We start from the raw sequence: 25,050 nt of genomic DNA, 5'->3' as shown, positions 1-25,050 counted from the left end.
TACTTTTGAGATCATCCTGATTTCAGTCTCTTTCTTCTTTATGTACCGTACGGTACTCTCGTTCAGGTCATAATGGCGGGCAACTTCTGCACAACCTTTCCCTTCTTGGAGCATATCAAGGAGGATTATCTTTTCGTGGTGCGGCAGAATCCTCTTCATGCGGCGCACGGGTGGCATCCTAGGGCGTCACGGAAACAGCAGAAAAAAAATGGATATTCACGAATAGGTGATTTATTTTTTTTTGCTTATTACGCAGTGATTATTTTGCCGTGAATCGCGCGAGAACAAGACAATTACATTTACAGAGCACTAGTTTAAACGCCTACATACATGGAACAAAAATACAACATTCAACAGGAGTCACGGCAAAATAACCACCTCCTATGTTATATAGAAACGCAAATTCGCGATTGACGGGGGTTCGCTGAAAATCTATTTTTATTATTGTAGCTGCTCCACGGAGTCCACGCAAGAGGCCGTAACTGTGTAACAATACTTTTTTTTTTACCAGACTAAAAATGTTATATAACAGACAACTTGACTCACACGAAGCGTAATATTTAGCACACGTTACTTACTTTTATACAATAATAACTTGACAGCAACGTCGGTGTTAGCTTTGCTATCGCATTAGCTTCCTGTGAATTTGGGGCAGCAAAATGTTGCAATTATTCCCCATAGTACAATAAGATTAGCACATTAAACGCTAAATGTACTCGGTATAATAAAGTTATTGCTTCTCGCTAAATTTAAATGCAATTCGGGAGCGTTCGATTGAAAGTACAACAACATAACAGCACCCAGTCGGAAGGTGGTACACCGAACACCGGAAATACTAATGGACACGTGAGCGTAATCTAATATGTTTACCAATTGATACACATAAAATACATTGAATATTTACATTTTAAAATGCCCAATAATTAACAAAAAGTGAATGTTAATTGTTGCAGAAAAATTATCTACAATTAAATACATTAAAAGTTGAACTAATGACACTACGGGAACAAAATTTAAAGGAGCAAATCCCCAGTCGGAAGAATGTATAACAAATAGAGAAATTATTGTAATTTATTTATTTATTTACATTAGCACCAAAGAAATTTGTATTGAGTGGCTAACATAAAGCATAGAAATTAAAGCCTCCCGAGCCGTCCAATTTTATTTCCCAGAAACTAAAATAGAACGGTCTGTGCTTCTCATACGTCAATTCCGTTTGTGTCGCGGCACTTCCGCAATAGGTGCCGACCAGCGTAACGTTTGTTATCATGTTCTTGAATATTCGGTTGAAAACATCACCTCCTATCCTCCTTGGTAGACGAGAAGAAGCATCCAAGTAACGCTATGCTATCCTAAAAATAATGGTGGTGGGAGATTGATTGTGTCCATAAAACAAATATGCCATTCTCAGACATTCTGGACAGTCTGAAGGACAACCCCTACTTTGGGGCTGGCTTTGGACTGGTGGGGGTCGGAACCGCCTTGGCGTTGGCCAGGAAAGGAGCCCAGGTGGGGATGGTGTTTTTCCGCAGGCACTACATGATCACCCTGGAGGTGCCCAGCAAGGACAAGAGCTACCACTGGCTCCTGAGTTGGATCACCAAGCACGCCACTCGAACCCAGCACTTGAGCGTGGAGACGTCCTACATGGCGCACGAGAGCGGACGCGTTCAAACTCAGTTCGACTTCCATCCCAGCCCGGGGAATCACATCATCTGGTTAGCAGCAAATAGTAACGCACCATTTTGGGCTCCAAATCATTATCCATAAACAACCAGTTCTCCTGAATGAAAGGTGCAACCTTAAAAGAATCAACTTAAAGAAACAATAACTTTGTTATAGTAACATTATGACTTTTTTTTTTTTAAATCGAAAATTGAAACATTTTATCTTAGATATTTCTCTGATGGTCCAGGCAGCAAAACATTCTGTTTTCTTATGTGTTGTCCAGGTATGGCCGGAAGTGGATCAGGGTGGAGCGGACCAGAGAGAAACAAATGATTGACATGCACACGGGTACCCCGTGGGAGTCCGTCACATTCACGGCGTTGGGCCGAGACCGAAAAGTCTTCTTCAATATTTTACAAGAAGGTAAAAAAAAAGTCAAGTCTAAAGATAAAAACCAGAGTCGTACGCGCGTACCGCAACTGCTCGAGGTTCAACAAGGCTTCTGTCGTGTTCGCAGCCAGGGAGCTGGCGCTGAAGCAGGAAGAAGGGCGCACGGTGATGTACACAGCCATGGGCGCCGAGTGGCGGCCCTTTGGGTTTCCGCGGCGACGCAGACCCCTCAGCTCCGTGGTGCTGGAGGCGGGAGTGGCGGAAAGGATCGTCGATGACGTAAAGGAGTTTATTGGAAACCCCAAGTGGTACACAGATCGAGGTCAGTGATCAATGATTGACTGTCAAATTAGAAAGAAAAAAAAAGTGCCACTAACACCAGTTTCACTGATCAAAACGAAAATAGATAGACATAAGAGCACACTAAAAGTCTGCAGGTCACATGCCTGACATTGAACAAGCATTTTGGGTCGAAAGCGGCCATTTTGGGGTGAATAACAAGTTAGAAAGCTGGTGGAAAATGTCAGCCCAGATGCGCAGTCTGCCATAACAATCCATACTGAAGAGTCTCGAGTAGAAAGGCAGCCATTTTGCTTTGAAGCAGCTATTGCAGGCAAATGTAATTTGTTAGAATGCAAAAAAAAGGGAAAAATGTGAGTCCTATGAGAGACCATTTGAGAACCCCAAAACAAAAGGTCACGTGCTAAAATTGTACGTATAATTATTCCAGTTTATTCACTTTGTATTCCTTTTCCCCACAGGCATCCCTTACAGGAGAGGGTATCTGTTGTATGGACCCCCAGGATGTGGGAAAAGCAGCTTTATGTTAGTTTGCCACAGAATTTGATCTGTATTTCTATTTCACATGATCGTTTCGCTAACACAACAGTTTTGTATTTCAGCACAGCTTTGGCCGGCGAGCTGGGCTACAGCATCTGCCTGATGAGTCTGAGCGACCGCTCGCTCGCGGACGATCGTCTCAACCACCTGCTGAGCGTGGCGCCTCAGCAAAGCATCATTCTGTTGGAGGACGTGGACGCCGCCTTTGTTAGTCGAGAGCTTCCAACAGAAAGTAAGTAAGCCCTTCTCCCCCAAAAAATCTTACTCAGTAATGTTCCATGATGAAAAAATTTGAAAAAATGATTTTGATTTTTTTTTTGCTGCAAGCGTGTAAATCTTGATTGATCTGCTTTTATTTAGAAGTTTTTTAATCTCAATTTTCTTCCCCCGAACAGATCCATTAGCCTATCAGGGAATGGGTAGGCTAACTTTTAGTGGCCTGCTGAACTCTTTGGATGGAGTGGCTTCATCCGAGGCCAGAATTGTCTTCATGACCACCAACTACATTGACAGGTACTGTTGGGGAAAAAAACAAACACTTAACTCATTCAATCCCAGCCATTTCACTGAAACAACCCCCTTCACTCTTACTTTACTGGATTTTGACTGATTTTGCAAGGCCCACAGAATATTGTGTTCTATTGTTATTTAAAAAAAAAAAAAAAAAAAAAAAAAGGAACCTACCAAAACAAAGATTAGCGTCTCTTCTTTCATCAGGGGAAAAAAAAAGAAGTATATTTCTGTTTCCATTTTGCAGTAATTAGCATTAGAATATAGCTAAATGTCATCATTATTCACAAATTTGCTTACAATTGTGGGGAAATCTGCTTGTTTTCAACATGGCCCTCATTGATCTCTTATACTCTGCTGCCACCTGCTGGCCATTTTTGTAAATACTACCATTGCTTCCCTCATTCTCTGCAGTTCATGCTTTAGCATAAAAAAAACAACAAAAAAAAAACAGAATACGTCTTTGGGACACTTAAAACATTTAAAATAGAACATATTTATACGTTTTTGGGAGCAAATTAGTTAACATACAATTGTGAATAGATTTCCGCACCGCATCAGTTGTTTTGTGTGCACGCAGGTTAGATTCAGCGCTAATCCGGCCCGGCCGCGTGGATCTCAAGCAGTACATCGGCCACTGTACGCATTGGCAGCTCAGCCAGATGTTTCGACGCTTCTATCCGGATCGGGCCGTCTCGGAGGGCGAACGTTTTGCGACGTGCGCGCTGGCGGCCCGTGCGGAGATCAGTGCCGCTCAGGTGCAAGGACACTTTCTGCTGCACAAAATGGACCCTGTGGGATCGATAGAAAACATCGGCCAAATAAAGGAATAACAGGACAAGATAATTTTTTTTAATGACTGTAACTTAAGGAAGATTTTCAGTTTCTACATTGGCAATTGAGAAACAAACACGACCTCTTGATCATGGAACAAAAGTGAGATTGGTCCTATAATAACATTTTGTGCAGAAGTTTTTATGTATCATTCATTTTGTGTTTTCCAAGTGTAAACCAGCTTGTTTACCTGTCGATTGAGTAGAAGCAGCCGCGAAAGCTAAACTGGCAGGGTTTTTACTTTCTGGATCTGGATGCAGAACTGATGATCTGAGGGGAGTTGAGATGTCTGAATGTCAGGTTTATCTGTTTGACACAAAAAGAAGAAGACAGCTCAAAGCTCACGAGGAGAGAGGAGAAGAACTGACTGATACAGTTCACTACTGCACTCTGAAAAAATCCTCTCCTCACCCTCTCTTTTTATTTGGTTTTCACAGCCCTAGTTGCGTGGGTGTTCCAACCCTAATAATGCAAATGCAAAACATAGTTGGAACACAGTGTACTTGTTTGTCTATGTGCATGTGAGTGGAACATTGCTAAGTACATGTGTGGTCAAGTTTGCAATCATTTCTTAACATACAGCAGGCAGCCTCAGCAGTCTGGCTCTAACCATTCTGCTGCGTTCGATGTTCTGGTTCTTGTGCTCTTCAGTCATCTCCTGAGATAGACTATGTGAGTGTGGAGCAGAGCAAAGCATTCATCATTGCAAGCATAAGCAATTCTTCATTGCAGCAAATATATGATAACTATATTTACAATTATTCCTACACTGAATGAACAGTACAGTAAATCCGTCTGTCTGTCGTATTCCGGCCCCCAGCTGGCCAAGGCCGATACAGCAGAAGGAGCAGCACAATTGCCATTCAATAGATGCAGTGTGACAAAAACCGTTTGATTCTCTTGAATTCTGTTTAATTGTGTAATCATGGTATGTGAACAATTTTATTGAGTGCTATTATTCCTCATTAAAATACATACAATACAGGATTTCAACTTTTTTTTTATTTTAAATGAAGCCTGCAACAGATTCTGGCATATACATTAATTTAGACGGGAAATATATATATTTTTTTTTCTGAAACACCCTAAGCCCTGTCTTAAAAAAAAAAATGGTGCCACGGAAGTATGCTGAAATGGTAGCTCTCGACTGAGGCAAGCATTGTACTACAAGGGGAGGAGCTAAGTTTAGCCTGGGTTGTTTGTGCACATATGGAGAGTCTTTGCACACGTGTATGTTTTGCAAAATCAAATCTGCCATCTGATCAAATGGGTGGGTGGATAAACAATTTTGAAACCTGTATTTGTTTCAGGTAGACCCTCTACTACATCCTTTACGTCTGGGCTAGCCTAGAAGGGTTAAAACTTTGTGTGGACTGACTCGCCCCTCCCTTTGAGCTCATTGGATGTAATCGAAACTCCCAAGCATAAAGCTATTTTCTACCCACCATGGCCACTGCGCGACTGTTGCAGAGGAGCCCGGTGGCCTTGGCTCGGGGCGTCTCCGGAGGGTCGAGGAGCACGTCCTCGAACCCGAGCGCCCTGGAGAAGCCTCGGACGGCAAAGGATCTCCCGTGCGTCAGCGTTTTGGAGTTGCTCTACCGGATGGTGTTCCAAGGCTTCTACAGCCGGGCGCATGAGCTGCAGGTAGAATACGCTCGTTGTGTTGCATGCTGGATTGAACTCACATCCTGTGTCTTCCTTTTTTGCTGAGTTGAGATTTTTTGAAACAAAATGGCCAATTTCTATTTTGAGCACGATAGACACTTCCACCCAATTTTGTATCGATTGATGAAAGTGATGTTGTGGGCTATATTTTTTTGCTGCTCTCACCCTTGCATTCACTCACCAGCTGTACGAAAAGCAGCTCTACGGGCCCATATACAAAGACGCATTGAAGAGCGTGACCCTCAACACCCCGAAGCTTCTGGAGCAAGTCTTGAGAAGCGATGAGAAGTTCCCGTGCAGAGGCGACATGTCGTTTTGGAAGGAGTATCGTGACATGAAAGGTTTTGGTTATGGACCTTTCACAGTGTAAGCACACGTGGTCCCAGCAGCAGCTTGTAAAATGAGCAAAGTCCTGTCATGTGAGAGCGTACTGTAAATACAGGTGCACAAGTAGTGCCAAAAGAACACTCATCAACAAGGGGGGGGGAAAAAACAGTGTAATGGTATAAAGTTATTGTTCAATTTTAACTCCTTCACTCCCAGCTATTTTCACTGAAGCAAGTGGATTTTGACTGATTTGGCAAGGCCCACAGAATCTTGCGTTCTATTGCTATTAAAACATGGAATCTACCAAAAGAAAGATGAGTCTCTTCTTTCCTCAGGAAAAAAAAATACATTTCTATGTTTCCATTTTGCAGCAATTAGCATTAGAATATAGCTACGTTTCATCATTATTCACAAATTTGTTTAGAATTGTGTTTTCATTATGCCCTGGTTGATCTCTTATACTCTGCTGCCACCTGCTGCCCTTTTTCTTTTGTAATAAATACAATTGCTTTAAGCGACCTCTTTAGGTCAGATGCTGCATCAAAGTCTTCTGTGTGCTCCAGTATTAAAAAAAACAAAACAACGTATAAATACGGGAAGGACAAAGTATTAAAAAACATATTTACACGTTTTTGGGTTTGAATCCCAGGGCATGTATAGACCACCAAACATTCACATGCTTAAGAAACTAAACAAACATTAACATGCTAACAAAGTTTTGGCATATTTTTATTTTTATTTTTTATCTGTGACCTAACACGAGACTTGATGTCATTTTGTTTGTATTCCAAGAGAGGGGGAGAGCTGGTACAAGCTGAGGGTGGCGTTGAACAAGCGCATGATGCACCCTAAAGATTCGGCCCTATATTGCGGAATCCTCAACTCCGTGGTCGCCGACTTCATCGCCAGGCTCTGCTACGTGCGCCGCTGCAGCCCCACTGGAGATTTGGTGATGAATTTGGCCAATGAGTTCTATCGTTTTTCACTCGAAGGCAAGTACAGAATGTTTTCTCTTGCGCCTTATTCGTTCCACTAGCTTAATGCTAACACGTAACGGTAAACGGGCTAATAAAACTAGCATCTACATTGTAGTATATTAATGATTTAAAAGATTGATATATGATGGTGTGAACAAGGCGCCATTTTTCACTATTCGTGGCAAAGCACTATATCTTTATTACCTGTGAATTATGGGGATTTACTGCAATTACTACTTTCCTATTTTGGCTTCTTGTTCAAGGCTTTGCCGCCATATGTGGCATCTTTGAGTGATATAGAAAGAACAACCAGATATATGAAGTGAGGCGTTTCAGTGAATAGCTGAGGTTACTACTGGGGATAAATCAACAGAACCTTGTTCAAATACAACTTTTTTTTTTTTTTTTTTTACTTTTTAGAGGGAACTAAAATAATGTGTTTGGTTAAATAAAGGTTGAGAAAACTGATTTTTTGTTATTTTTTTTTCCACGTAGGAATCGCCACAATATTGTTTGAGACCAGACTGGGCACTCTGGAAAAGGACATTCCGGCAGGTACGCAGCAATTTATCGACTCCATAGCCAAGATGTTTTCCAACAGCCTGGCTGTGGTCATGCTGCCCAAGTGGAGTCGGAATTTGCTTCCCTACTGGGGACGCTACATCGACGGATGGGAAGGCATCTTCAATTTTGGCAAGTTGTCAAGCTAAACGACGTCATCATAAATTGACATGTATGACAATGTTGTGTCAAGGAAAGTTGAGAAAATTGTGATTTTACTTGTAGACAGCTCTCTTGTTTTTGGATGTATTCACTCAGTCATATCCCCTGGACAGTTACTAGTGTTGTTCCGATACCGTTTTTTGGCTCCCGATACCGTTTCTGATACTCAGCTTTGCAGTATTGCCTGATACCGATACCTAAGTTGTTTTTTTTTCTCAACATGAAAAATCTGTCCTGCCATTGGTTCAGAGCATTCAAGGGCCAATAGGATATCTTTGCTCGGCATGCAGTGAACATGTCACACATGAGTGAATGTCGTGCACAAGCAAGACACAAGTTGATGCATCCAAAGTCCTATATTAGCGTCAGAAATAATGGTTTCGGCATGTTACTTGTTAGTACTCACCGATACCAATACCACTGTTTTAATGCAGTATCGGGGCCTCTGCCGATACTAATATCGGTATCGGAACAACACTAACAGTTAGAAAAAAAATAAATACAAATTGCCCCTGAAAGTGGCTTCACTGGTCAGCATGAAATTTGATCGACATGTCATAAGAGCTCATGCCAGAAATTGGTTTGATGCTGCCATTTTGAGCACCTACAGAACATTGACCAAATCCTGTTAAGATGTCGAACGTAGACAGAGCATGATATCAAAGTTTGATGACATTTTGAAGCTTCTGCTTCTAAATAAAATTAAAAAAAATTGTACGTCTCTGCCTTTATTCTAGCCAAACCGTTGATTGACAGGAAGATCGAGGACATTCAGCAGCGCATTGACCGCGAACAGAATGTAGAGGGAGAGTACCTGACGTACTTGCTGTCAAACACCGAGATGGACACCAAAGACGTGTATGGCAGCATAGCCGAGCTTCTCTTAGCCGGAGTGGACACGGTAATTTTTTTTTAACACTGTGATGCGCAAAGATATGTTGCCGCTTGTATATGTCGACTCCTTCAAGTGGTGCGCAAAGAATCACCAAATTAAAGTGTGCATGATGTTACTGTGGCCAAAATTTTCCGTTGTCATCTATGTTTAAGTATAATACAATTTTATTTACTCTTTTATTTCATTGTCTGTGCACTGTAGCTTTGGGTTTGCAAAATAATTTGCCACAAATTGTCATGTCATTAAAAAGAAAAATCCACACGAAGCTCCTAGTCTTCACTTTGGGCCAATAAAAGCCTTTACTTGTAATTATAATGTACTGATTTTTAAATAAGTAAGAATTATTATTATTATTTATTTATATATATATATATATATATTTTTAATCAACGTTAGTTTGAAATAAAACAACCTGTAAACTGTCAAGCAAATAACATTGCACTACTAACAAGATCACAAAATGCTTTAAAAACAAATAAAAAGTTAAATAATTAGGTGTTAAAACCAGTGCTAATTTCGTTGACGAAAAATTTTCGGCATAATTTTCGTCACGAAAATTTTTTTACCCGACGAAAATAAAATGAAAACTAATATAGAAGCCATTCATTGAGACGATAACGATAACTAAAATTGACTAAAAATTTCATCAATGACTAAAACGAAAATGTAAACAACACCGTGACGAAAATTCACACAATCCAATCAGGAGGGACGAAATGTGTCTTGCATGTTAAGCTACAGTTACAAATACCGGTAGTTGTGTTATGATTTTCTGTATAAAAGTTGAAATGTATGCAGAAGGAAAATATCAACTAAACTGTCAATTTAGTCAACTAAAATTGCTCTTCGTTTTCGTCGACTAAAATTGGATTAAAACTAAAACGCAATCAGATTACTAAATTATGACTAAAACTGTAATTAATTTTAGTCAAAAGACCATAACTAAAACTAAATTAAAATTTCTTGTCAAAATTAACACTGGTTAAAACATGTAAAACATGAAAAATATTTAGTAACGCTTAAGTCTACATTCAGTGGGACCCTAACGAGGTGCTATCATTCTAATCCAGTACTAAAAGTAAGCGCTAGTCATCATGTTATCATTATGTTATTCCTACAATTTTTGTTTCCGTCGGTCCAGACCTCCAACACTCTGACGTGGACTTTGTACCTGCTGTCTCAGTACCCACAAGTCCAGGAGAAGCTTCATAAAGAAGTATCTCAGTTGAAAACAGCAGGTGGGACCCTGTCTGCGGGGGATTTCATACACTTGCCGTATTTAAAAGCTGTCATCAAGGAAGTGCTGAGGTTCGTACGGGTCTTCAGATTTATTTATTTATTTATTGATTTATTTATTTATTTTCACCATTGGACAGCTCTATGGTTTTCATGTTGCTTAAACCATGGTTGTGTATATCCTAGGGAAAACATAATTTAGAGTTCATCCAGATTAGTTCCAATTGTAAGCAGGTATTACAGACTGATTTTTTTACTCTGCTATCCAATGTGTGTCGAGCATGTTGTTAAACTTTGACCATTTGTTTTATTCGCCATAATAAAAGGAGGTTTGATTGTTTAATCAGTTTTAATTGTTGTTGTTGTTTTCTTCCAGGATGTATCCAGTAGTTCCTTTTAATGCAAGGGTCATGACTGAAAAGAGTATCTATGTTGGTGGATATCACTTTTCCAAAAATGTAGGTCTCATACTCAATCTCCTCTCGTGCAGGCATCCTCACGCTTTTTTTTTTGGTTCGGGCAACATTTTTCCAAGAGTCCCCTTATAACTCATTTGCTCCCAAAAACGTATAAATACGTTCTATTTTAAATTTTTGTGTCCCAAAGACGTATGACCATACAGAAGTCTTTGATGCAGCCTCTCAACTGCAGAGAATGGGTGGGAAAATGGTAGTAATTACAAAAACGGTCAGCAGGTGGCAACAGAGTATAAGAGATCATGATGATGAAAACAAGCGGTTTCCTCACAATTCTAAACAGATTTGTGAATAATGATGAAACTTAGCTATATTCAAATGCTAATTGCTTCAGTGAAAATGGCTGCGAGTGAATGAGTTACTACCAATGCAAATTAATTCTCACGGGTACCCCGAGATGTCATAGAGTGTATTTTTTATTTAAATAGTTCAACCTACATATTCGTGACTTGCTTGATAGGCAAATTTAGCTTACCTGCACCGCTTACACGAACAAAAGTAAGTAACAGAGAGAGGAACTAGTTTACAAAAGCATAGTTAACATTGACAATTTCGGCATTTGTTGACTGCAATTTTTCCGGTCTCTCTCTAGTGACAATAAAAAAAAAAAAAAAAAAAAAAAAAAAAAGCAACTACCAGTACAGATTTCAATTCCCACTGAGAAAAAGCCAACATGAAGGGAATGATTTTGTCATTCTTTTGCATATACGTTGCAAAAGCAGTGCGTTATCTACGTTGGAAACGTCCCACCTTCTTAAATGAAAACAATTTTTTACTTATTTCCTATATAAATGCAGTAATTGTTTTGCTCTTTGTACAATTATGAAAAAAAAGAAAAAAGATCCAACTTTATTCATGTATTACTACATCATTTGTATGTAAAAAAAAAATGTTTTGACTTTGTTACCATCCATCCATCCATCCATCCATCCATCCATATTCTGAACTGCTTGTTCCTCACAAGGGGCGTGGATGGGTGCTGGAGCCTATCTCAGCAGCAGACGGGGTACACCCTGAACTGGTTGGACTTTGTTACAATTATGATAAAAATATATTTTTAATCAGGATATTACCTTTTATTTTTGAAAATACACATTTTTTTTGCTACATTCTTGAAAAAAAAATACACATTTTGTTCTAAAAAAAAAAAAAAAAAAAGATCCGACTTTATTCATTTATTACTGCGTCCTTTGTTTGTTAAAAACAAAACCAAAAAAAACTTTTTTTACTTGATTAATTTGAGAATGGTGGGAATTTGTTTAATGTTTTTGTTTCATGTTAACTATAGCTATGCACTTTTTCTCACTGATATGATATCATTTATTGCAAATTTTACGTATAGGCTCCCCTAAGTTTGAAAATCCTGCACGAGTGCCTGAATCATCTATTTCCTGTATTGTTGGCAGAAATGGTAGCTCCACTAATTTGGTCATCGTTGTTGTTTTTTCTCTTTTTTTTTTTTCTTTTCCAGACAGAGTTCACATTTTGCCAGTACGCCATTAGTCACGACGAGGAAACCTTCCCGGAGCCGTTCACCTTTAAGCCAGAGCGGTGGCTCCGTGACGGCCGAGAGAGGCCCAACGCTTTTGGTTCCATCCCGTTCGGCTTTGGCGTGAGAAGCTGTGTCGGGCGCAGGATTGCAGAGTTGGAAATGTATCTGGTCGTATTTCAAGTTAAGAGACTTTTAGGACCATATTCTCCCATTAATGTGTGATTCTAGGTTAAAAATATTATAATTCTAGGTTAAGAATATTAATGAGTACAACTTCCTTTTCTGCTTTGTTTGTCTTTCAGATAATCAGGACATATGAGATCAAACCAGACCCCAGCGTCGGCAAAGTGAAATGTCTCAACCGCACCGTTCTTGTTCCAGATCGACCGATCAATCTCCATTTTGTGGACAGAGGATAACAAAAAGCCGGCCTAGAATTGGGCTTGTCTGACAAAACAAAAACACTAAAAACTGCTATTTGCAGGGGAAGAGGACCGAGCACTGCGAACAAATTTTCGCAAAAAGGGGGTGCAATTCAATTCTACATTTAGCAGCTTGAGGGTTTAAATCATTGCTCAAGGGTACCTTCAAGTGAACTGGCACCTTAATGTAACGAAATACCGATTCTGCTTCTTCTTTTTTGCTTTCCCATCCATTGTGTTTGTGTATCGGCTTGTAGTTAACATGGGTGTGGATGTGTGTGCCTCTACCAAGCTTTAAAATAAACTTGGGTCGAGTGTGTGTGTGTTCATGCTCCTCTATCCAACTTTTTGGGCTACATGACTACTTTGATGAGCAGCTTGTAATTTGAGAAGCAGAGCTTGGAATGAAAAACAGCCTTCCGGTGTGGCAGCATTTTCACTCGTGCTCGCAGCACTTCAAACATTTGTCAATTAGTGTGCTGATCGCCAAACACAAATATGCCACCATTAACACACTGTCGACAACTTCACCAAGATTTAAGTGGAAGCCTAATCCAAATTTGAAATGTCTTAAATACCAAACTCATGCCTAACCATAATTTGGAACCTTCACCTAATGCAAAATGTAAATTACAGAGACGTTTTTCGTTTAGTTATTAGTTGTATGTAAATACGTGTATGTGTCACGCAAGTGTTTTAAATCGTTTATACACTCAATCTCCGGAAAGTTGACGCGCGACCATAAAAACCACGAGCAATGAAGTAGAATACAATTTTTTATTTTTTTTTGCATTCTCCGCCATTCTCGTCACGGAGACCACCACGCATGAGTCGAACTAAACTAACGTGTGTTTTCTTTGTGTTCCGTATATCCACGTATATGTATAGTTTACCATTTCAAATGTGTCCACTTAGTTTTTTTTTTTTTTTTTTTTTTTTTTTTTTTAATCACTCATTCACACACAAGCTCACTTCACGTAAGCCACATGGGTCTCCCAGGCGGAGGAGCGAACCCACGCCAACCGGCACCACATTTTAAGTAGTTTGTTGACTTTCGCGCGTGTGGTAGAACGTCACAGATTTAGCTTGTTGCGACCTGTGTTGCATTCAAATGTTCCTCAAATAGTCAGTCACAGTCACAATATAACCGCAAAACACTCTTGTTTTGCTAATAAACACACATATACGTTTGATTAATTCTCGCGGAAGTGTTGTCTTCGGACTGGTAAGTGTTTTGATTTAACTTGCTACCATAGTAACTAGTTTGGCAAACGAATGCATCTTTCGCTTCAAACAGATTCGTCTGCTCATGTACGCATGGAAATAGACGTTTGTTCGTGGCTAAATGAACCCGGTGTTGTCTTGTAAAGTATATTTATTTTTATTCAATTTGAATGTGGTGGTGGTCGTGTTGTCTTCACACTGGTAAGCATTTGACCGGCTATTTAATTTATTTATTTATTTATTTTCCGGCTACCATAGTAACTGGCTTGTTTCGTTTTTTTGTTGTTGTTTGTTTGTTTTTGTCGCCGGCAAGGTAAATACATCTTGCTTTTACGATAAACACATTCGTCCTATATGGTGTTCGTCTACTTAGTTTCACAGCACATTTCTTAGCCAAGGCTTCAAGTTGACATTTGTAAAATCTCACGGCTCGTCACCAAACAAAAATGTCACACAAGACAAAAAAATGTATTTACTGAAATAACGTATTTGTGTGGGGTTGTGACAGAATTGTTCTGCCTGTCATTCTACATTGTGGTCATAGATAGATAAACGAGTATATTTCTGTACTAAATAAAATACTACATTACATCTTTCTTTAAAGTGGTTGACAAAATGTTCAGTTCATTTTTGATGCTGCTATCATGAAGTCCTTGTAAAGTATAAATAAAAGTTGTAATTTGACACACCGAAGAGATGAGTTTATTTATTAACCCTGCGGTTTTTTTTAATTATTTTTAATTATTTTTTTTATTTTTAGTTTTTTTTTAAATCGGCAAGACTGTGGACGTGCTTGCAAAATGTGCTGTTTTCCCGCGTGCACGTCTTCCTTGACAATTGCGCCATGTTTTTGTGGTTCAATAAAAAAATAAAACAATACAGCATATTGCATTTGTAGTCTCAAACCCAAAACGGATGCAGATGTTATTTTCAATTTCCAAAGGTCTACTCAGAGGCGATGTGGATGGAGTCGAGACCTTCATTTTCACCATCGCTGAACCTAATGGGAACAGATGGAGAAAGTTAGTTCAACGTTACAAGAGGACGGTTAGATGTGATTGTGATTGCTTTTTTTTTTTTTTAAGTGTGTGTCGACACCATGAGTGGAGAGGCAAGTCTAGGGAGATGTCTCACGCAAAAGTCCTCAAAAAACGATCACATTCTTCCGATTAAAAAACGTCGGAGCCTACGGAGAAGTCTGGTAAAATACATATGGTATGTTTTTTGTTTTTAATTGCTATTCATCAAGCTATTATTTTTGCATCACGAGCTCAAGTAGAGTATATGTAGTATTTACTGAATAGTGTTTTCATAGAAAAGAAGTGTAGGCTATTTTTACCAAACTTGAAAATTCTTGTTTTGTTTTGTTTTGTTTTGTTTTGTTTTAGTCAGAAGCAGCAACTGCCAATCGATGATGATGTTGACGACTTTTCGAAAAGTGATTTTGAAAAGGTGATAAATACACACACACACACACACACACACACACACACACACACACACACACACACACAGTCAAGTCATTTTTAGCGGGATTCACACTCCAGCTTATTTTGAGGACATTCAGCCCATGTTGAAAATTGATTTAGATTTTCCGTTATGGACACCATATAGCGGTTCATTTGACACCTTCTCTCTGTATTGTAACCTTCTGTCGCAGAAATATTACCATTACATTCAAAATGGCATCAACCTGGAGCATCTGACTCCTCTGCAAGACTCTTGGGTGAAGAACATCATGGGGAAGGTCCCCGGCCACCTGAAGAAGAGCCAGAACGAAACGATGAACGTGCTGCTCGATGAAGTCAGGGAGGACTACTTGCTCAGCATCAAAACTGCAATCCGTAATTATTCACTCAGTTCAACTTTGATTTACTCTTATAATAACATGACTAGGGATGTAACGATATCCAAACGTCATGATATGATATTGTCAGGAGATGAAGCTCACGATACAATAAATTTCACAATATTGTGGGGAGGTTGTCGATATTTAAAAAACGTCAGTATTGTAAAAAAAAAAAAAAAGAGCTCATAACTTAAAAAAAGCACAATATTGTGCTTTTGTACATAACAGCAATGCATATGAACCACCTACAATCTCTCATAACATTTAATATTGAGGCGCTTACTAATTAATAGTTAATGCACGCACACATTGAGTTCCTCCACATATTGACTCGGTTGTCGGTTCACAGGCATATTACATTCCCCTGCATGTGACAATTAGTGTAGATTTTAAACATCGAAGGACCAAAACATCCCTAATGAAAATTAAATTGCACAAAAAACTCGCCACTAGAGGGTGCTACAACTGCACAAATAGAAATCAACCTGACTTTTTTAACAGATGTCTAGCTTTTAAATATCGTGAACATGACGACGACGATATTGTGGCAGGTTTAATATCACGATATTGCCCTAAAAAAACAACTTTTTTTTTTCTTGCATGAATACACGTTTTATCCCCAAAAAAATACATTGGATTAGATTACAGTACTAGAAAAAATACAACATAATCTTATAACATGACAATGTTTAAAATAATAATAATAATAATAATTTTGAACCACTGTCTGTACACGTAATGTAATCCATATTTCCTTGTTGCAGTCAACTACACATTTTGTGATCCGGTGGAAACAGACGAGGATTCTGTGAAAGATCTTCCTCTTCACAGACTTGAGTACATTTCTCTTATCTTCCTTTTTTTATTGTGAATGAATGAATGAATGAATGAATGAATGAATGAATGAATGAATGAACAAGAATGCTTTGGTATTGTAACATCATTCATTGATTGTTCCATACCTTACCTATTGCATTGAAGTGTGGGGGTGTGCAGCCAAATCCCACACAGATTCCATCTTTCTTTTACAGAAATGTGCAATTTGTGTCGTTTGCGGCTGTGGATACAGAGACCACACTAATCCATTATTCATACAACTAAAAACATTTAATGAAATTGATGGAGTTTAACCGTCTCAAAATTATGTTTAAAGCCCATCATGAAAGTTTACCAGTTAATATACAAATTACATTTTAATATACAAATTACATTTCAAAAAAGGGAAAGTGAGTATAAATTGAGAGAAACAAATTTTTTCTCAAAATAAAGAAGGATGTATTTCAACTCAAGGTGTCAGTTTATGGAACAATCTGGATTGTAAAACAAAATCATCTTAGTCTATCTGTATCTTTAAAAACTAGACAAAAGCTCAATTACGGGAAAAATACATATAGCACAAGGACATGCTGCTTAATTATTATATAGAATTGTTATATTGAAAGCGTCTTGACCGCTCGCTGTCATTTACTTTGTGTTGATTATTTTTGTTGTTGTTGATTAGGGGCAGATAACATAAGTTTTACTTCTTTCTGTCCCTTTTCATTTCTCTTTTTTTAAGGAATGAATTGAATGGAATGGAATGGAATGATAGGATCCAATTGAATTCATTCTTTGTTCGTTTCAGGTTGGTGCGGGTGCCCAAAGCGTGGACGGACTCGTTCGCGGTTTCGCGAAAGAGGATGAACAACTGGCTGCACTCTTTCAACCCCACCATGCAGCAGGTGCTCTACCTGTGGAACACTACTTACAGGTTCGCATTCTGGCAAGTCGTTCACCTGAGTTACAAACACGTGTCGTAAAATAGAGTCTTCCCACAGAGGTTTGCGTTTGATCGATACGGCCGAACTCCGGAGCAAAATCGAGTCGATGGAGTTGTCGGCGTTTCAGCAAAACGCCAATGGTCAGATTGGCAACGTTCGAGGAACCCTTCTCAACAAGTGAGCAAGACAATCCAAACAAGGGAATGTCATTTGTGGCGTGTGAGTGCTGAAGGGCTGACTGAAAATTTAAAATGAAGCAGTATCTGGAACCTGGCTCGGTTCATGAATTTCTTCTTGAACTCATTTGCTGACGCAGATGGCTTCCCGAAGTGCACAACATTTTCTACCACGGGGGTCGGCGTAAATTGGTGCCCCCTCAAAACCAGATGGACAAGCTGCAGTCTTTCTTTAACTGCGCCGCGACGCTGATGTCCATCCAGCTGCAGAACCTGGTCTTGGACTCCATGAGTGACTACACCAGTCTCATTTGTCCCACTCCTGTAAGCTCAGAAAGGTCTTACATCATGATCGCAGCAAACTCTTGCCGTGGTTTGTCATATTTTCTCTCAGGACTCAGAGACTTTTGGACACTCGGGGTTTGTGCTCTTTCTGATCCTGGAGGATCGGGAGATCACATTGGAGCCAGACCTCAAATCCTTTGAGGACGCCCTGCTTAATATCTACGAGTTCATGCTCAGGTCCGTCACGCTGTTGCCACGCGTGGAAACCAAACTCTATGCAGAATGGGTAGCGGTGAGTGAGTGTTTCAATTGATTATTTTTTTCAGTATTTATTGTTTAAATTGGAAGTCAAACTTAAAACATTTCTTGACAATAATATGTGACCTCACTCATCTAAACATAACATTCTGATCAATATTACATGTGTGGAATATGAGTTATAGCAAAATCCAGCCGTTTTTATCCATATTAGCTCTTTGACTGCCAGGCGTTATAAAAACAAAACAAAAAAATCCACAGTGCCAGCCGCTTTTGAGCATTTTAACTCATCTTTCAAGGCAAAAAGAATATTGTTTGCCTTTACTACATATACAATGTGGCTACGAAATGAAAGATCGCATTCCATTCATTGGAATTTTACTAATCATCATGAAACGTCTTTGGCAGTCAAAGAGTTAGGGAGCAGCCATTTTGCAACTTGCTGTTGACTGAAGATGACATCACAGTTGTGCAGGTCTCAGGTCACAACCAATCACAGCTCAGCTTCAGAAAATAGGTGAGCTGTGATTGGTCATTTCCTGAGCCCTGAGCAACTGCAATGTCATCTTCAGTCGACAGCAAGTGGCAAAATGGCCGTCCCCTGAGATGGAGTAAAACGGCTGGATTTTGCTTCATAACTCATATTCCACTATTATTATATTGCTATAACTTATATTCCACTATTTAGAATAGTGGGGCTGCATCGAACATATCATTGTTGCCAAAAAAAATTGGGATTAACTTCCACTTTAACTGTCATGAAGTTAGAAAACAAATTATCTCTGATCACAAACCCACGCGAAATCAGGTGCACATGCCGATCACATCAACACACAAGAAAATCTGAAGGACCCATGCCTGCAATTGAACAGGAAGTCAGCCATCTTTTTTTGAAGCAGACATTTCAAAACCGCAACTCATTTCTGGGAACTCTTATCTCATCGTACTCTTTTTTTTTCTTTTTTTTTCTCCTCGTCTCCCAAGTAGAGCAGTTCCGGGGAAACCCTCAAACCGGTGATCCTCCCGGAGATCATCGAGGTTCAGGAAGAGGAGGTTCGCAAGGTGATCCACGCCGAGTACGTCAAGCCCGTGGCGTACATCCACGAGTACGACAAATACACCACCTTGGTGAACAAGGAGGCCGAGGTAGCTCTGGAGCGTTTCCTAGGGGAGGAGCACACCTTCCAGGAACTCTTGACGGAGGTGAACAATTACCAGCAGCTGATCGACCAGATCCGCTACACCTCACGTAAGGTACGCTCACGTGCCAAGTACTGAGCTAGGGGTTGTTAAATCAAGTAAGAATAAAAACACTCTAAACTAAAGAAGAATTACAGACTCTTGTATTTTCAGGTGGTCAATCTTGGCATGTTCGAGGTCCAGTGCCACAAGCTGATTAAGGCCCTGGTGAAGCGCGCAACGGATCTCCAGCAAAAACTGGTTTCGCGGATGCTCGAGGGCCATCAAGACATCAACATCGCGTCAGTTGGTTTGGCAAAATTCAATTTTGGAATATGACGTGTGGTTAGCGCACCCGCCTCACAATTCTTAGGTCGTCGGTTCGAATCTGGGCTGCAGGCTTCTTGTGAGGTGTTTGCATATTCTCCGTGTTCGTATGTTTGTTTCTTGACGATATTCCAGCTGTCTACCACGTTTCGAAAACACACGTTAGCGTCATTGAAGACTCTGAATTGTCCATATCGACAACTTCGTAAAATAATCACCTCAGTCATTTTTTCAGATTTTTCAGAAAACACACAAAAAAAATAACTTGCATCATGAGGAGATGATTTAGGCAAAAAATAATCATTTTTGGCCAAAAAAATATTCTACGAGGGTAGTGTTCATTTCGGCAATGAAAACGAAACAAAAATAATTTCGTCAACACACATTTTTCACCGGACTATAAAACTAGACTAGACTAAAACCCTCATTAAGTCATTCAATCCCCAAAACATGTAAACGCGTTTTTCATGTTTTTGTTGTTGTTGTTTTTTTTTTTTTGCAAGAGCATACAGAAGGCTTTGATGCAGGTTCTGATATGGAGAGGTGGCTTAAAGCAATGGTAGTTATTTAAAAAACAAAACAAAACAAAAAACAAAAAAAAAACGGCCAGCAGGTGGCAGCAGAGTATAAGATATCAACCAGGACCTTGTTGCAACAAGTTTTTTTTGGCAGTGTTTTCACCAGGAATGTAATATTGATGCAACTTGGCTATATTCTAATGCTAATTTCTGCAAAACTGAAACATATATTTTTTTCCTGACGAAAGTAGAGATTCTAATAAATGATTGTTCTTGACTAAAACTAGACTAAAACGTTGACAGTTTTTGTTGACTAAAATTAGATGAATAAGATGACGTTTTCTTGGACTAAAATAAAGACTAAAATGCTACATTTATAGTCTACTAAAAATGGACTAAATTAAAACGAGATGAGGTTGACTAACTATGATAAAAACGAACAAGTTTGGTTGAAACTGGACTAAAACTGAGACTAAATTTAAAAATGGCGGATAAAATTAACACTATAAGGTAAGGTAAGGATATGTGAGAATGAAGTCACATTGGTTTCCTTTCATAGAAGAAGAATGAATTTTAAAAATGATAGATTTCTTTTTCTCATACCTCGTATGTTGTCTTGATTCCAAAGGCTGTGCAATGAGTTTGAAAAGATCGCAGAGAGGGCCCTGAGCACGCCGCCTGACACACATTCACTGATGGATTTGAAGGTATCCACACTAAATAGCCTACACAGCCTATTATAGGGCGTTGGCCCAAATTGTATCCTCGACTGAATTCAAACGGATTTTAGCCTACGCCATCTTACGCAGGTGGAAGTTCGATGCCTCTGTATGTGTGTGAGTATCGACAGATGTTTTGTCTCCCCTCCCTCCCCAGGCCTTTGTGAATAAAGTGAAGACCACTGACCTCCCGCAGCTGGAGCAAAGGTTGGCAAACTCCAATGTGCAGCTGTGCTCCCTCATCGACTTTGTGTCGCTCTCGCATTCCGACATGGAGCTCAACAGAAAGACCATCCAGTGGCTCAGACGTCTGCCCAACATTTTCGAGGAGCACGACCAGATTGTTTCGGAAAAGACCACGCAATATCAGAACAGCCTCAAGGTTCATCACTTTTCTCTACTAAAACGTTGGACCCAAAAAAGACAAAGAAAATGTGTATAGTCGAAAAGAGGGTTGGCAAACTTTTTTTCTTTTTTTTTTTTTTCAAAAATATGCAAAAATGTAAACAATTTTTATTTTAAACAATTTAATTAATGAACAAATTATGTAACAAACTGTGTTTTTAAAATATTTATTTTAGCTGTAAAACAGTTGTAAAATTAATGACATTTCCTATTCAATTCAATAATTTGATTATTTGCAATTATATTACCGGTAATTAAATATAATTATAAACCCAGTCATTTCTCAATATAAATGCTAAATGTCTTTTTAATTTTGTAATACCTTTGCAGTAAAATTACATGAGATTTGTAACATTATGAATTGATAATATCATTTTAATTAATTAACCAATTAGGTAAAATGTGACATAGTTTATCGTTAGAATATTTGGGGATACTTATTAACTAATTAAGCAGTATAAGCAGTTAAAATATTTTTTAATATTAAATATTGCTTATTTTGCTATGCACAACAGTTTATCTTAATAATAATAAAAAAAAACATATGGTCATTCATTAACTGAATGATTTAGATTTTTATTATGAATGAAGCAGTTTAATTACTGCACATTTGTATTTGATGTAACATAGTTTATGAATCAAAGTTATAATCAAAAAGAAAAAAAAGAAATCTGTAAAAATGTAAGCAATTTTTATTTTAAATAATTTCATTAATGAACAAATTCTGTAGTAAACTGTATTTAAAAAAAAAACATTTTAGTAGCTGTAAAACAGTTGTAACATTAATATGACATTTCCTATTCAATTCAATAATTTGATTATTTGCAATTATATTAATTACATATAATTATTATATAATTATAAACCCAGTCATTTCGCAATATAAATGCTAAATGTCTTTTTAATTTTCGGAATACTTTTGTATAAAATTACATGATATTTTTAACATTTTAAATTGATAATTTAATTTTAAATAATTAACCAAGGTGTTAAAATGAGAAATAGTTTATCTTTTGAATATTTGGGGATACTTATTAAGCACTAATTTAAAACATTTTTTAATATTAAATCATGTTTATTTTGGTATTTATTTTTATTTTATTATTTTAATAATAAAATAACACGTCATGGTCATTTATTAACTGCATGATTTATATTTTTATTATGAATGAAGCAGTTGTTTAATTACTGCACATTTGTATTTTATGTAAAATAGTTTATTCATCAAAGTTAATATTGATGATTTAATTGTAATGAATTCACCAAATATTTAATCAAATTAAAAAGGTGTCGTCCTTTGTACAACAGTGCATCAACATTAAAATTATAATTGTATTTGTACTTTATTAACCCATCCAATTTTAATTAATTTTTATTATTTATTTTAAATAATTATTTTTATTTTTCTGTATTTTATCATACAAATAAAGGAATATGAATAAAGTAAAACTCAATATTTGATTGAGCCAACACATTTCCCCCGTATTGGTGTTGTCAACGTGTTCTTGGATCGGTGTTTGCAGTTGTTCCGCGAACTCTTTGAGGAGGAGCTGGAGACGTACAGCGTCCAAGTGGAGGAGTTCACGTCCTTCGGCGACCTGGAGGATCTCAGCAAGTACCTGAAAAAGGCCCAGGCTCTCAATGCCAAACTGGAGGCTGGCATCGAACGGGTAAATGGGGGCATCTCCCAATTTTGCACACACATTTTAGGCTATTTGGACCCCCCTCATAATCTGAACATCAATTGAACAAACTAGCATATGTGTAGTATTAGGTTACTTATGTGGGTAGGAACCTTGCGCAAGGAACTGTGTTACTGTGGGGAAGTCAATAAATGGCGGAGTGATCCTGTAACAAAACTATAACTAACTCGACAATATGTGCCCCTGGAGTTAAGCTAATTGGTAAATTGTTGTGATAAGTCAATCTATTGTAAGTCCATCACACTTTGTCGGATTCTAAGGGTTAGAAAATAGAATTCAAATGCATTATTGCGACTGCTCCATTTTTTTGATGCGCTGTTGCAACATTGTGACCTGACGAGGGCAGCATTGGCTCGAGAATGAGCTCACCGGCCTGCTTGTCGCACCGTAGTGTTTCCCACCTTTCACTGCAACCAAGCAGGCTCCTATTTACAGTAGAAAAATCTCATGGCACCCCACCAAACAAAAAAAAAGTCTCATGATGTGTTATATGGAATTAATACTGATCTTGTCTCAATGTATTCTTCACACATTAACTTGCTCAGTGTGACATCTGGGCCTGTGTAGTTGAACACAAAGCTATTATTAATCATCCGCCGGAAATCATAGGGGTTTATGGATAGAGCTGTCATTCTCAAAGTGTATTTTTTTTTTTGTTTCCCTGTATAGCATGCTCAAACTGTGCATAATGTCGCAGTGGCTAGTAACTTTTTTAAATATTACGCACAATTAATACACGTTTTAAAAAAACTACCTCTCTATAAAAAACAACAACACAAAAACTAATACTGAAACTAACCAAAACTAAACTAAAACGAAGCATTTATTAACTAACTAAAACTAACTAAACTAACTAACTAAAACTAAAAAAATAACTAAAATGAAAAATTCCAAAACTATAATAACCCTGGTGACATCTTTTCAGAAACAGAAAAAAAATGCATTTAGGTGAGATATTCAACAGTGTTTTGAGAATAGTCTACCACACATAATTTTGTGACAACATAGCTTCTGCTCCATAAGGTAGGATGACTGTTCTGTTCACTTTCATGCTGACTGGTGTGTTTAAATTTTTTTTTGGTTGCTATGTCCATCCATCCATTCATTAGCAGATTCACTTATCCTCACAATATTTATATAAATCAGTTACGTCTGAGGATTATGTCTGAGGCTAAGAAATTCGTGTTGTTTTAAAAAGGTGCGCAAGACGCAGTGCTAGGTAGCAGCTCAGCTAAAAACATGCCCCTAGTTACGAGGCGTACTGTCTCATAATTGCTTATTTTCATACACTTCTATTACAATTTTGACTTTTGTGATGCTTGGAAATGAAACTAGAGACCTTAAGGAAGCTTTTTGTTGGAGAAATCTCAAAATGGACAAAAAATGTCCAACTGTCTAATATCGTCCATATCTCTAGATTAAGCCTGCTGACATGCGGACCCTTTTGCCGGAGTGGGTCACATATTATTTATATATATATATATATATATATATATATATATATATATATATATATATATATATATATATATATATATATATATATATATATATATATATATTTATATGATTTTTATTATAATATTATTAATATTTTTTTTATTTTTTTTTTATTATTGTTATTTTTATTTTTGTTATTGTTTATTGATATTTATATATTTGATTATTTTATTTTTCTTTCTTTATATTATTATTATTATTATTATTATTATTATTATTGTTATTATTTTATGATTAGTTTTATCGGGATTATATCGGATTTATTATCTGAGCAATATATCGATAATCTCTGGTATTGTCATATCGTGAGATAATCGTTATCGTTAGCCTTGTATCGCATATTGTATCGTATTTTGAGGTAGCCAGAGATTCCCACCCCTACTATTAATAAGAATCGGTGTCTCTCCTTTCTCATTTGGGGCGATCTTGCAAGGTCGCTGAGTGATACTGCCCTCTAATGGCTAATCCGCTTAATGCGTGCTTTAAATCATATACATCAGGGTTTTAATGGGGGGAAAAACATTATACTCATGAAATAGAGGGCTCAAAATGTCTTGTAATTAATATGATACGTTTGGCTTAATAGGACTAATTGTTCTGTTTGTCACTCTGGCAGAAATAGCCAAACACAGACATTATTTTTGACATTTTTTTTGACCAATTAGGTAGAATGTTAATTTATTTTGTATCTT

General features: G+C 37.9%; 4 protein-coding genes and 1 long non-coding RNA gene across 13 annotated transcripts in view; 3 read left to right on the top strand and 2 right to left on the bottom strand.

Annotated features, from left to right (window-relative positions):
* znf142 (zinc finger protein 142) overlaps positions 1 to 1,122 on the bottom strand; it is a 37,296-nt gene extending 36,174 nt beyond the window's left edge. Inside the window, exons 1-2 of one of the 3 annotated variants that reach the window (XM_077535808.1) lie at positions 579 to 1,122; positions 4 to 178 (exon numbers count right to left, since the gene is read on the bottom strand). In XM_077535808.1, the coding sequence (XP_077391934.1) occupies positions 4 to 177 (174 nt within the window). In that variant the 5' untranslated portion in view covers position 178; positions 579 to 1,122. Of the gene's footprint in view, positions 1 to 3; positions 543 to 578 lie in introns of those variants that run through there. The other 2 variants (XM_077535810.1, XM_077535809.1) reach the window with 2 other exon arrangements.
* bcs1l (BCS1 ubiquinol-cytochrome c reductase complex chaperone) lies at positions 54 to 5,229 on the top strand. 3 transcript variants are annotated; one of them, XM_077535833.1, is made up of 7 exons: positions 54 to 1,718; positions 1,952 to 2,091; positions 2,186 to 2,380; positions 2,820 to 2,883; positions 2,961 to 3,130; positions 3,294 to 3,411; positions 3,989 to 5,229. In XM_077535833.1, exons 1-7 carry the CDS (start codon positions 1,399 to 1,401, stop codon positions 4,239 to 4,241), a joined length of 1,260 nt encoding a protein of 419 aa, XP_077391959.1. In that variant the 5' UTR covers positions 54 to 1,398; the 3' UTR covers positions 4,242 to 5,229. The 3 variants fall into 3 exon arrangements, with proteins under 3 accessions (XP_077391959.1, XP_077391960.1, XP_077391961.1); XM_077535834.1 differs by having other exon boundaries at positions 1,594 to 1,732; XM_077535835.1 differs by having other exon boundaries at positions 1,658 to 1,794.
* Positions 4,432 to 6,249, bottom strand: LOC144029993 (uncharacterized). The gene is made up of 3 exons (XR_013287162.1): positions 6,089 to 6,249; positions 5,688 to 5,880; positions 4,432 to 4,548 (listed from the first exon to the last, which is right to left on the bottom strand). It is a non-coding gene; the product is annotated as an uncharacterized LOC144029993 (long non-coding RNA).
* cyp27a1.1 (cytochrome P450, family 27, subfamily A, polypeptide 1.1) lies at positions 5,340 to 12,794 on the top strand. Of its 3 annotated transcripts, none has more exons than XM_077535832.1 (9): positions 5,340 to 5,886; positions 6,092 to 6,273; positions 7,027 to 7,226; positions 7,707 to 7,766; positions 8,672 to 8,835; positions 9,971 to 10,137; positions 10,442 to 10,523; positions 12,013 to 12,249; positions 12,336 to 12,794. In XM_077535832.1, exons 1-9 carry the CDS (start codon positions 5,689 to 5,691, stop codon positions 12,450 to 12,452), a joined length of 1,407 nt encoding a protein of 468 aa, XP_077391958.1. In that variant the 5' UTR covers positions 5,340 to 5,688; the 3' UTR covers positions 12,453 to 12,794. The 3 variants fall into 3 exon arrangements, with proteins under 3 accessions (XP_077391958.1, XP_077391956.1, XP_077391955.1); XM_077535830.1 differs by having other exon boundaries at positions 7,707 to 7,904; positions 12,013 to 12,213; XM_077535829.1 differs by having other exon boundaries at positions 7,707 to 7,904.
* Positions 12,795 to 12,918: 124 nt separating this feature from the next.
* Positions 12,919 to 25,050, top strand: part of dnah7 (dynein, axonemal, heavy chain 7) — a 74,619-nt gene continuing 62,487 nt past the window's right edge. Inside the window, exons 1-15 of one of the 3 annotated variants that reach the window (XM_077535805.1) lie at positions 12,919 to 13,680; positions 14,623 to 14,701; positions 14,765 to 14,894; positions 15,068 to 15,131; positions 15,340 to 15,523; positions 16,293 to 16,365; positions 17,153 to 17,278; positions 17,346 to 17,465; positions 17,605 to 17,788; positions 17,859 to 18,041; positions 18,995 to 19,261; positions 19,361 to 19,488; positions 20,660 to 20,738; positions 20,908 to 21,132; positions 22,679 to 22,825. In XM_077535805.1, the coding sequence (XP_077391931.1) occupies positions 14,638 to 14,701; positions 14,765 to 14,894; positions 15,068 to 15,131; positions 15,340 to 15,523; positions 16,293 to 16,365; positions 17,153 to 17,278; positions 17,346 to 17,465; positions 17,605 to 17,788; positions 17,859 to 18,041; positions 18,995 to 19,261; positions 19,361 to 19,488; positions 20,660 to 20,738; positions 20,908 to 21,132; positions 22,679 to 22,825 (1,974 nt within the window). In that variant the 5' untranslated portion in view covers positions 12,919 to 13,680; positions 14,623 to 14,637. Of the gene's footprint in view, positions 13,681 to 13,716; positions 13,881 to 14,622; positions 14,702 to 14,764; positions 14,895 to 15,067; positions 15,132 to 15,339; positions 15,524 to 16,292; positions 16,366 to 17,152; positions 17,279 to 17,345; positions 17,508 to 17,604; positions 17,789 to 17,858; positions 18,042 to 18,994; positions 19,262 to 19,360; positions 19,489 to 20,659; positions 20,739 to 20,907; positions 21,133 to 22,678; positions 22,826 to 25,050 lie in introns of those variants that run through there. The other 2 variants (XM_077535804.1, XM_077535807.1) reach the window with 2 other exon arrangements.

This window comes from Festucalex cinctus, chromosome 11 (assembly GCF_051991245.1).
Source record: "Festucalex cinctus isolate MCC-2025b chromosome 11, RoL_Fcin_1.0, whole genome shotgun sequence".
Lineage (NCBI taxonomy): Eukaryota > Metazoa > Chordata > Actinopteri > Syngnathiformes > Syngnathidae > Festucalex > Festucalex cinctus.
Note: the sequence above shows the minus strand (reverse complement) of the source record. Positions and strands in the feature narration are given on the sequence as shown.

Bases quoted from the DNA above. Each gene is read 5' to 3' on its own strand.
- bcs1l (XM_077535833.1), top strand. From the start codon at position 1,399: ATGCCATTCTCAGACATTCTGGACAGTCTGAAGGACAACCCCTACTTT. The intron at 2,884-2,960 runs GTTAGTTTGCCA...TTTGTATTTCAG, and splicing joins TGTGGGAAAAGCAGCTTTAT to CACAGCTTTGGCCGGCGAGC. The intron at 3,131-3,293 runs GTAAGTAAGCCC...TCCCCCGAACAG, and splicing joins TCGAGAGCTTCCAACAGAAA to ATCCATTAGCCTATCAGGGA.
- cyp27a1.1 (XM_077535829.1), top strand. From the start codon at position 5,689: ATGGCCACTGCGCGACTGTTGCAGAGGAGCCCGGTGGCCTTGGCTCGG. The intron at 7,905-8,671 runs GCAAGTTGTCAA...CCTTTATTCTAG, and splicing joins GGAAGGCATCTTCAATTTTG to CCAAACCGTTGATTGACAGG. The intron at 12,250-12,335 runs GTGTGATTCTAG...TTTGTCTTTCAG, and splicing joins GACCATATTCTCCCATTAAT to ATAATCAGGACATATGAGAT.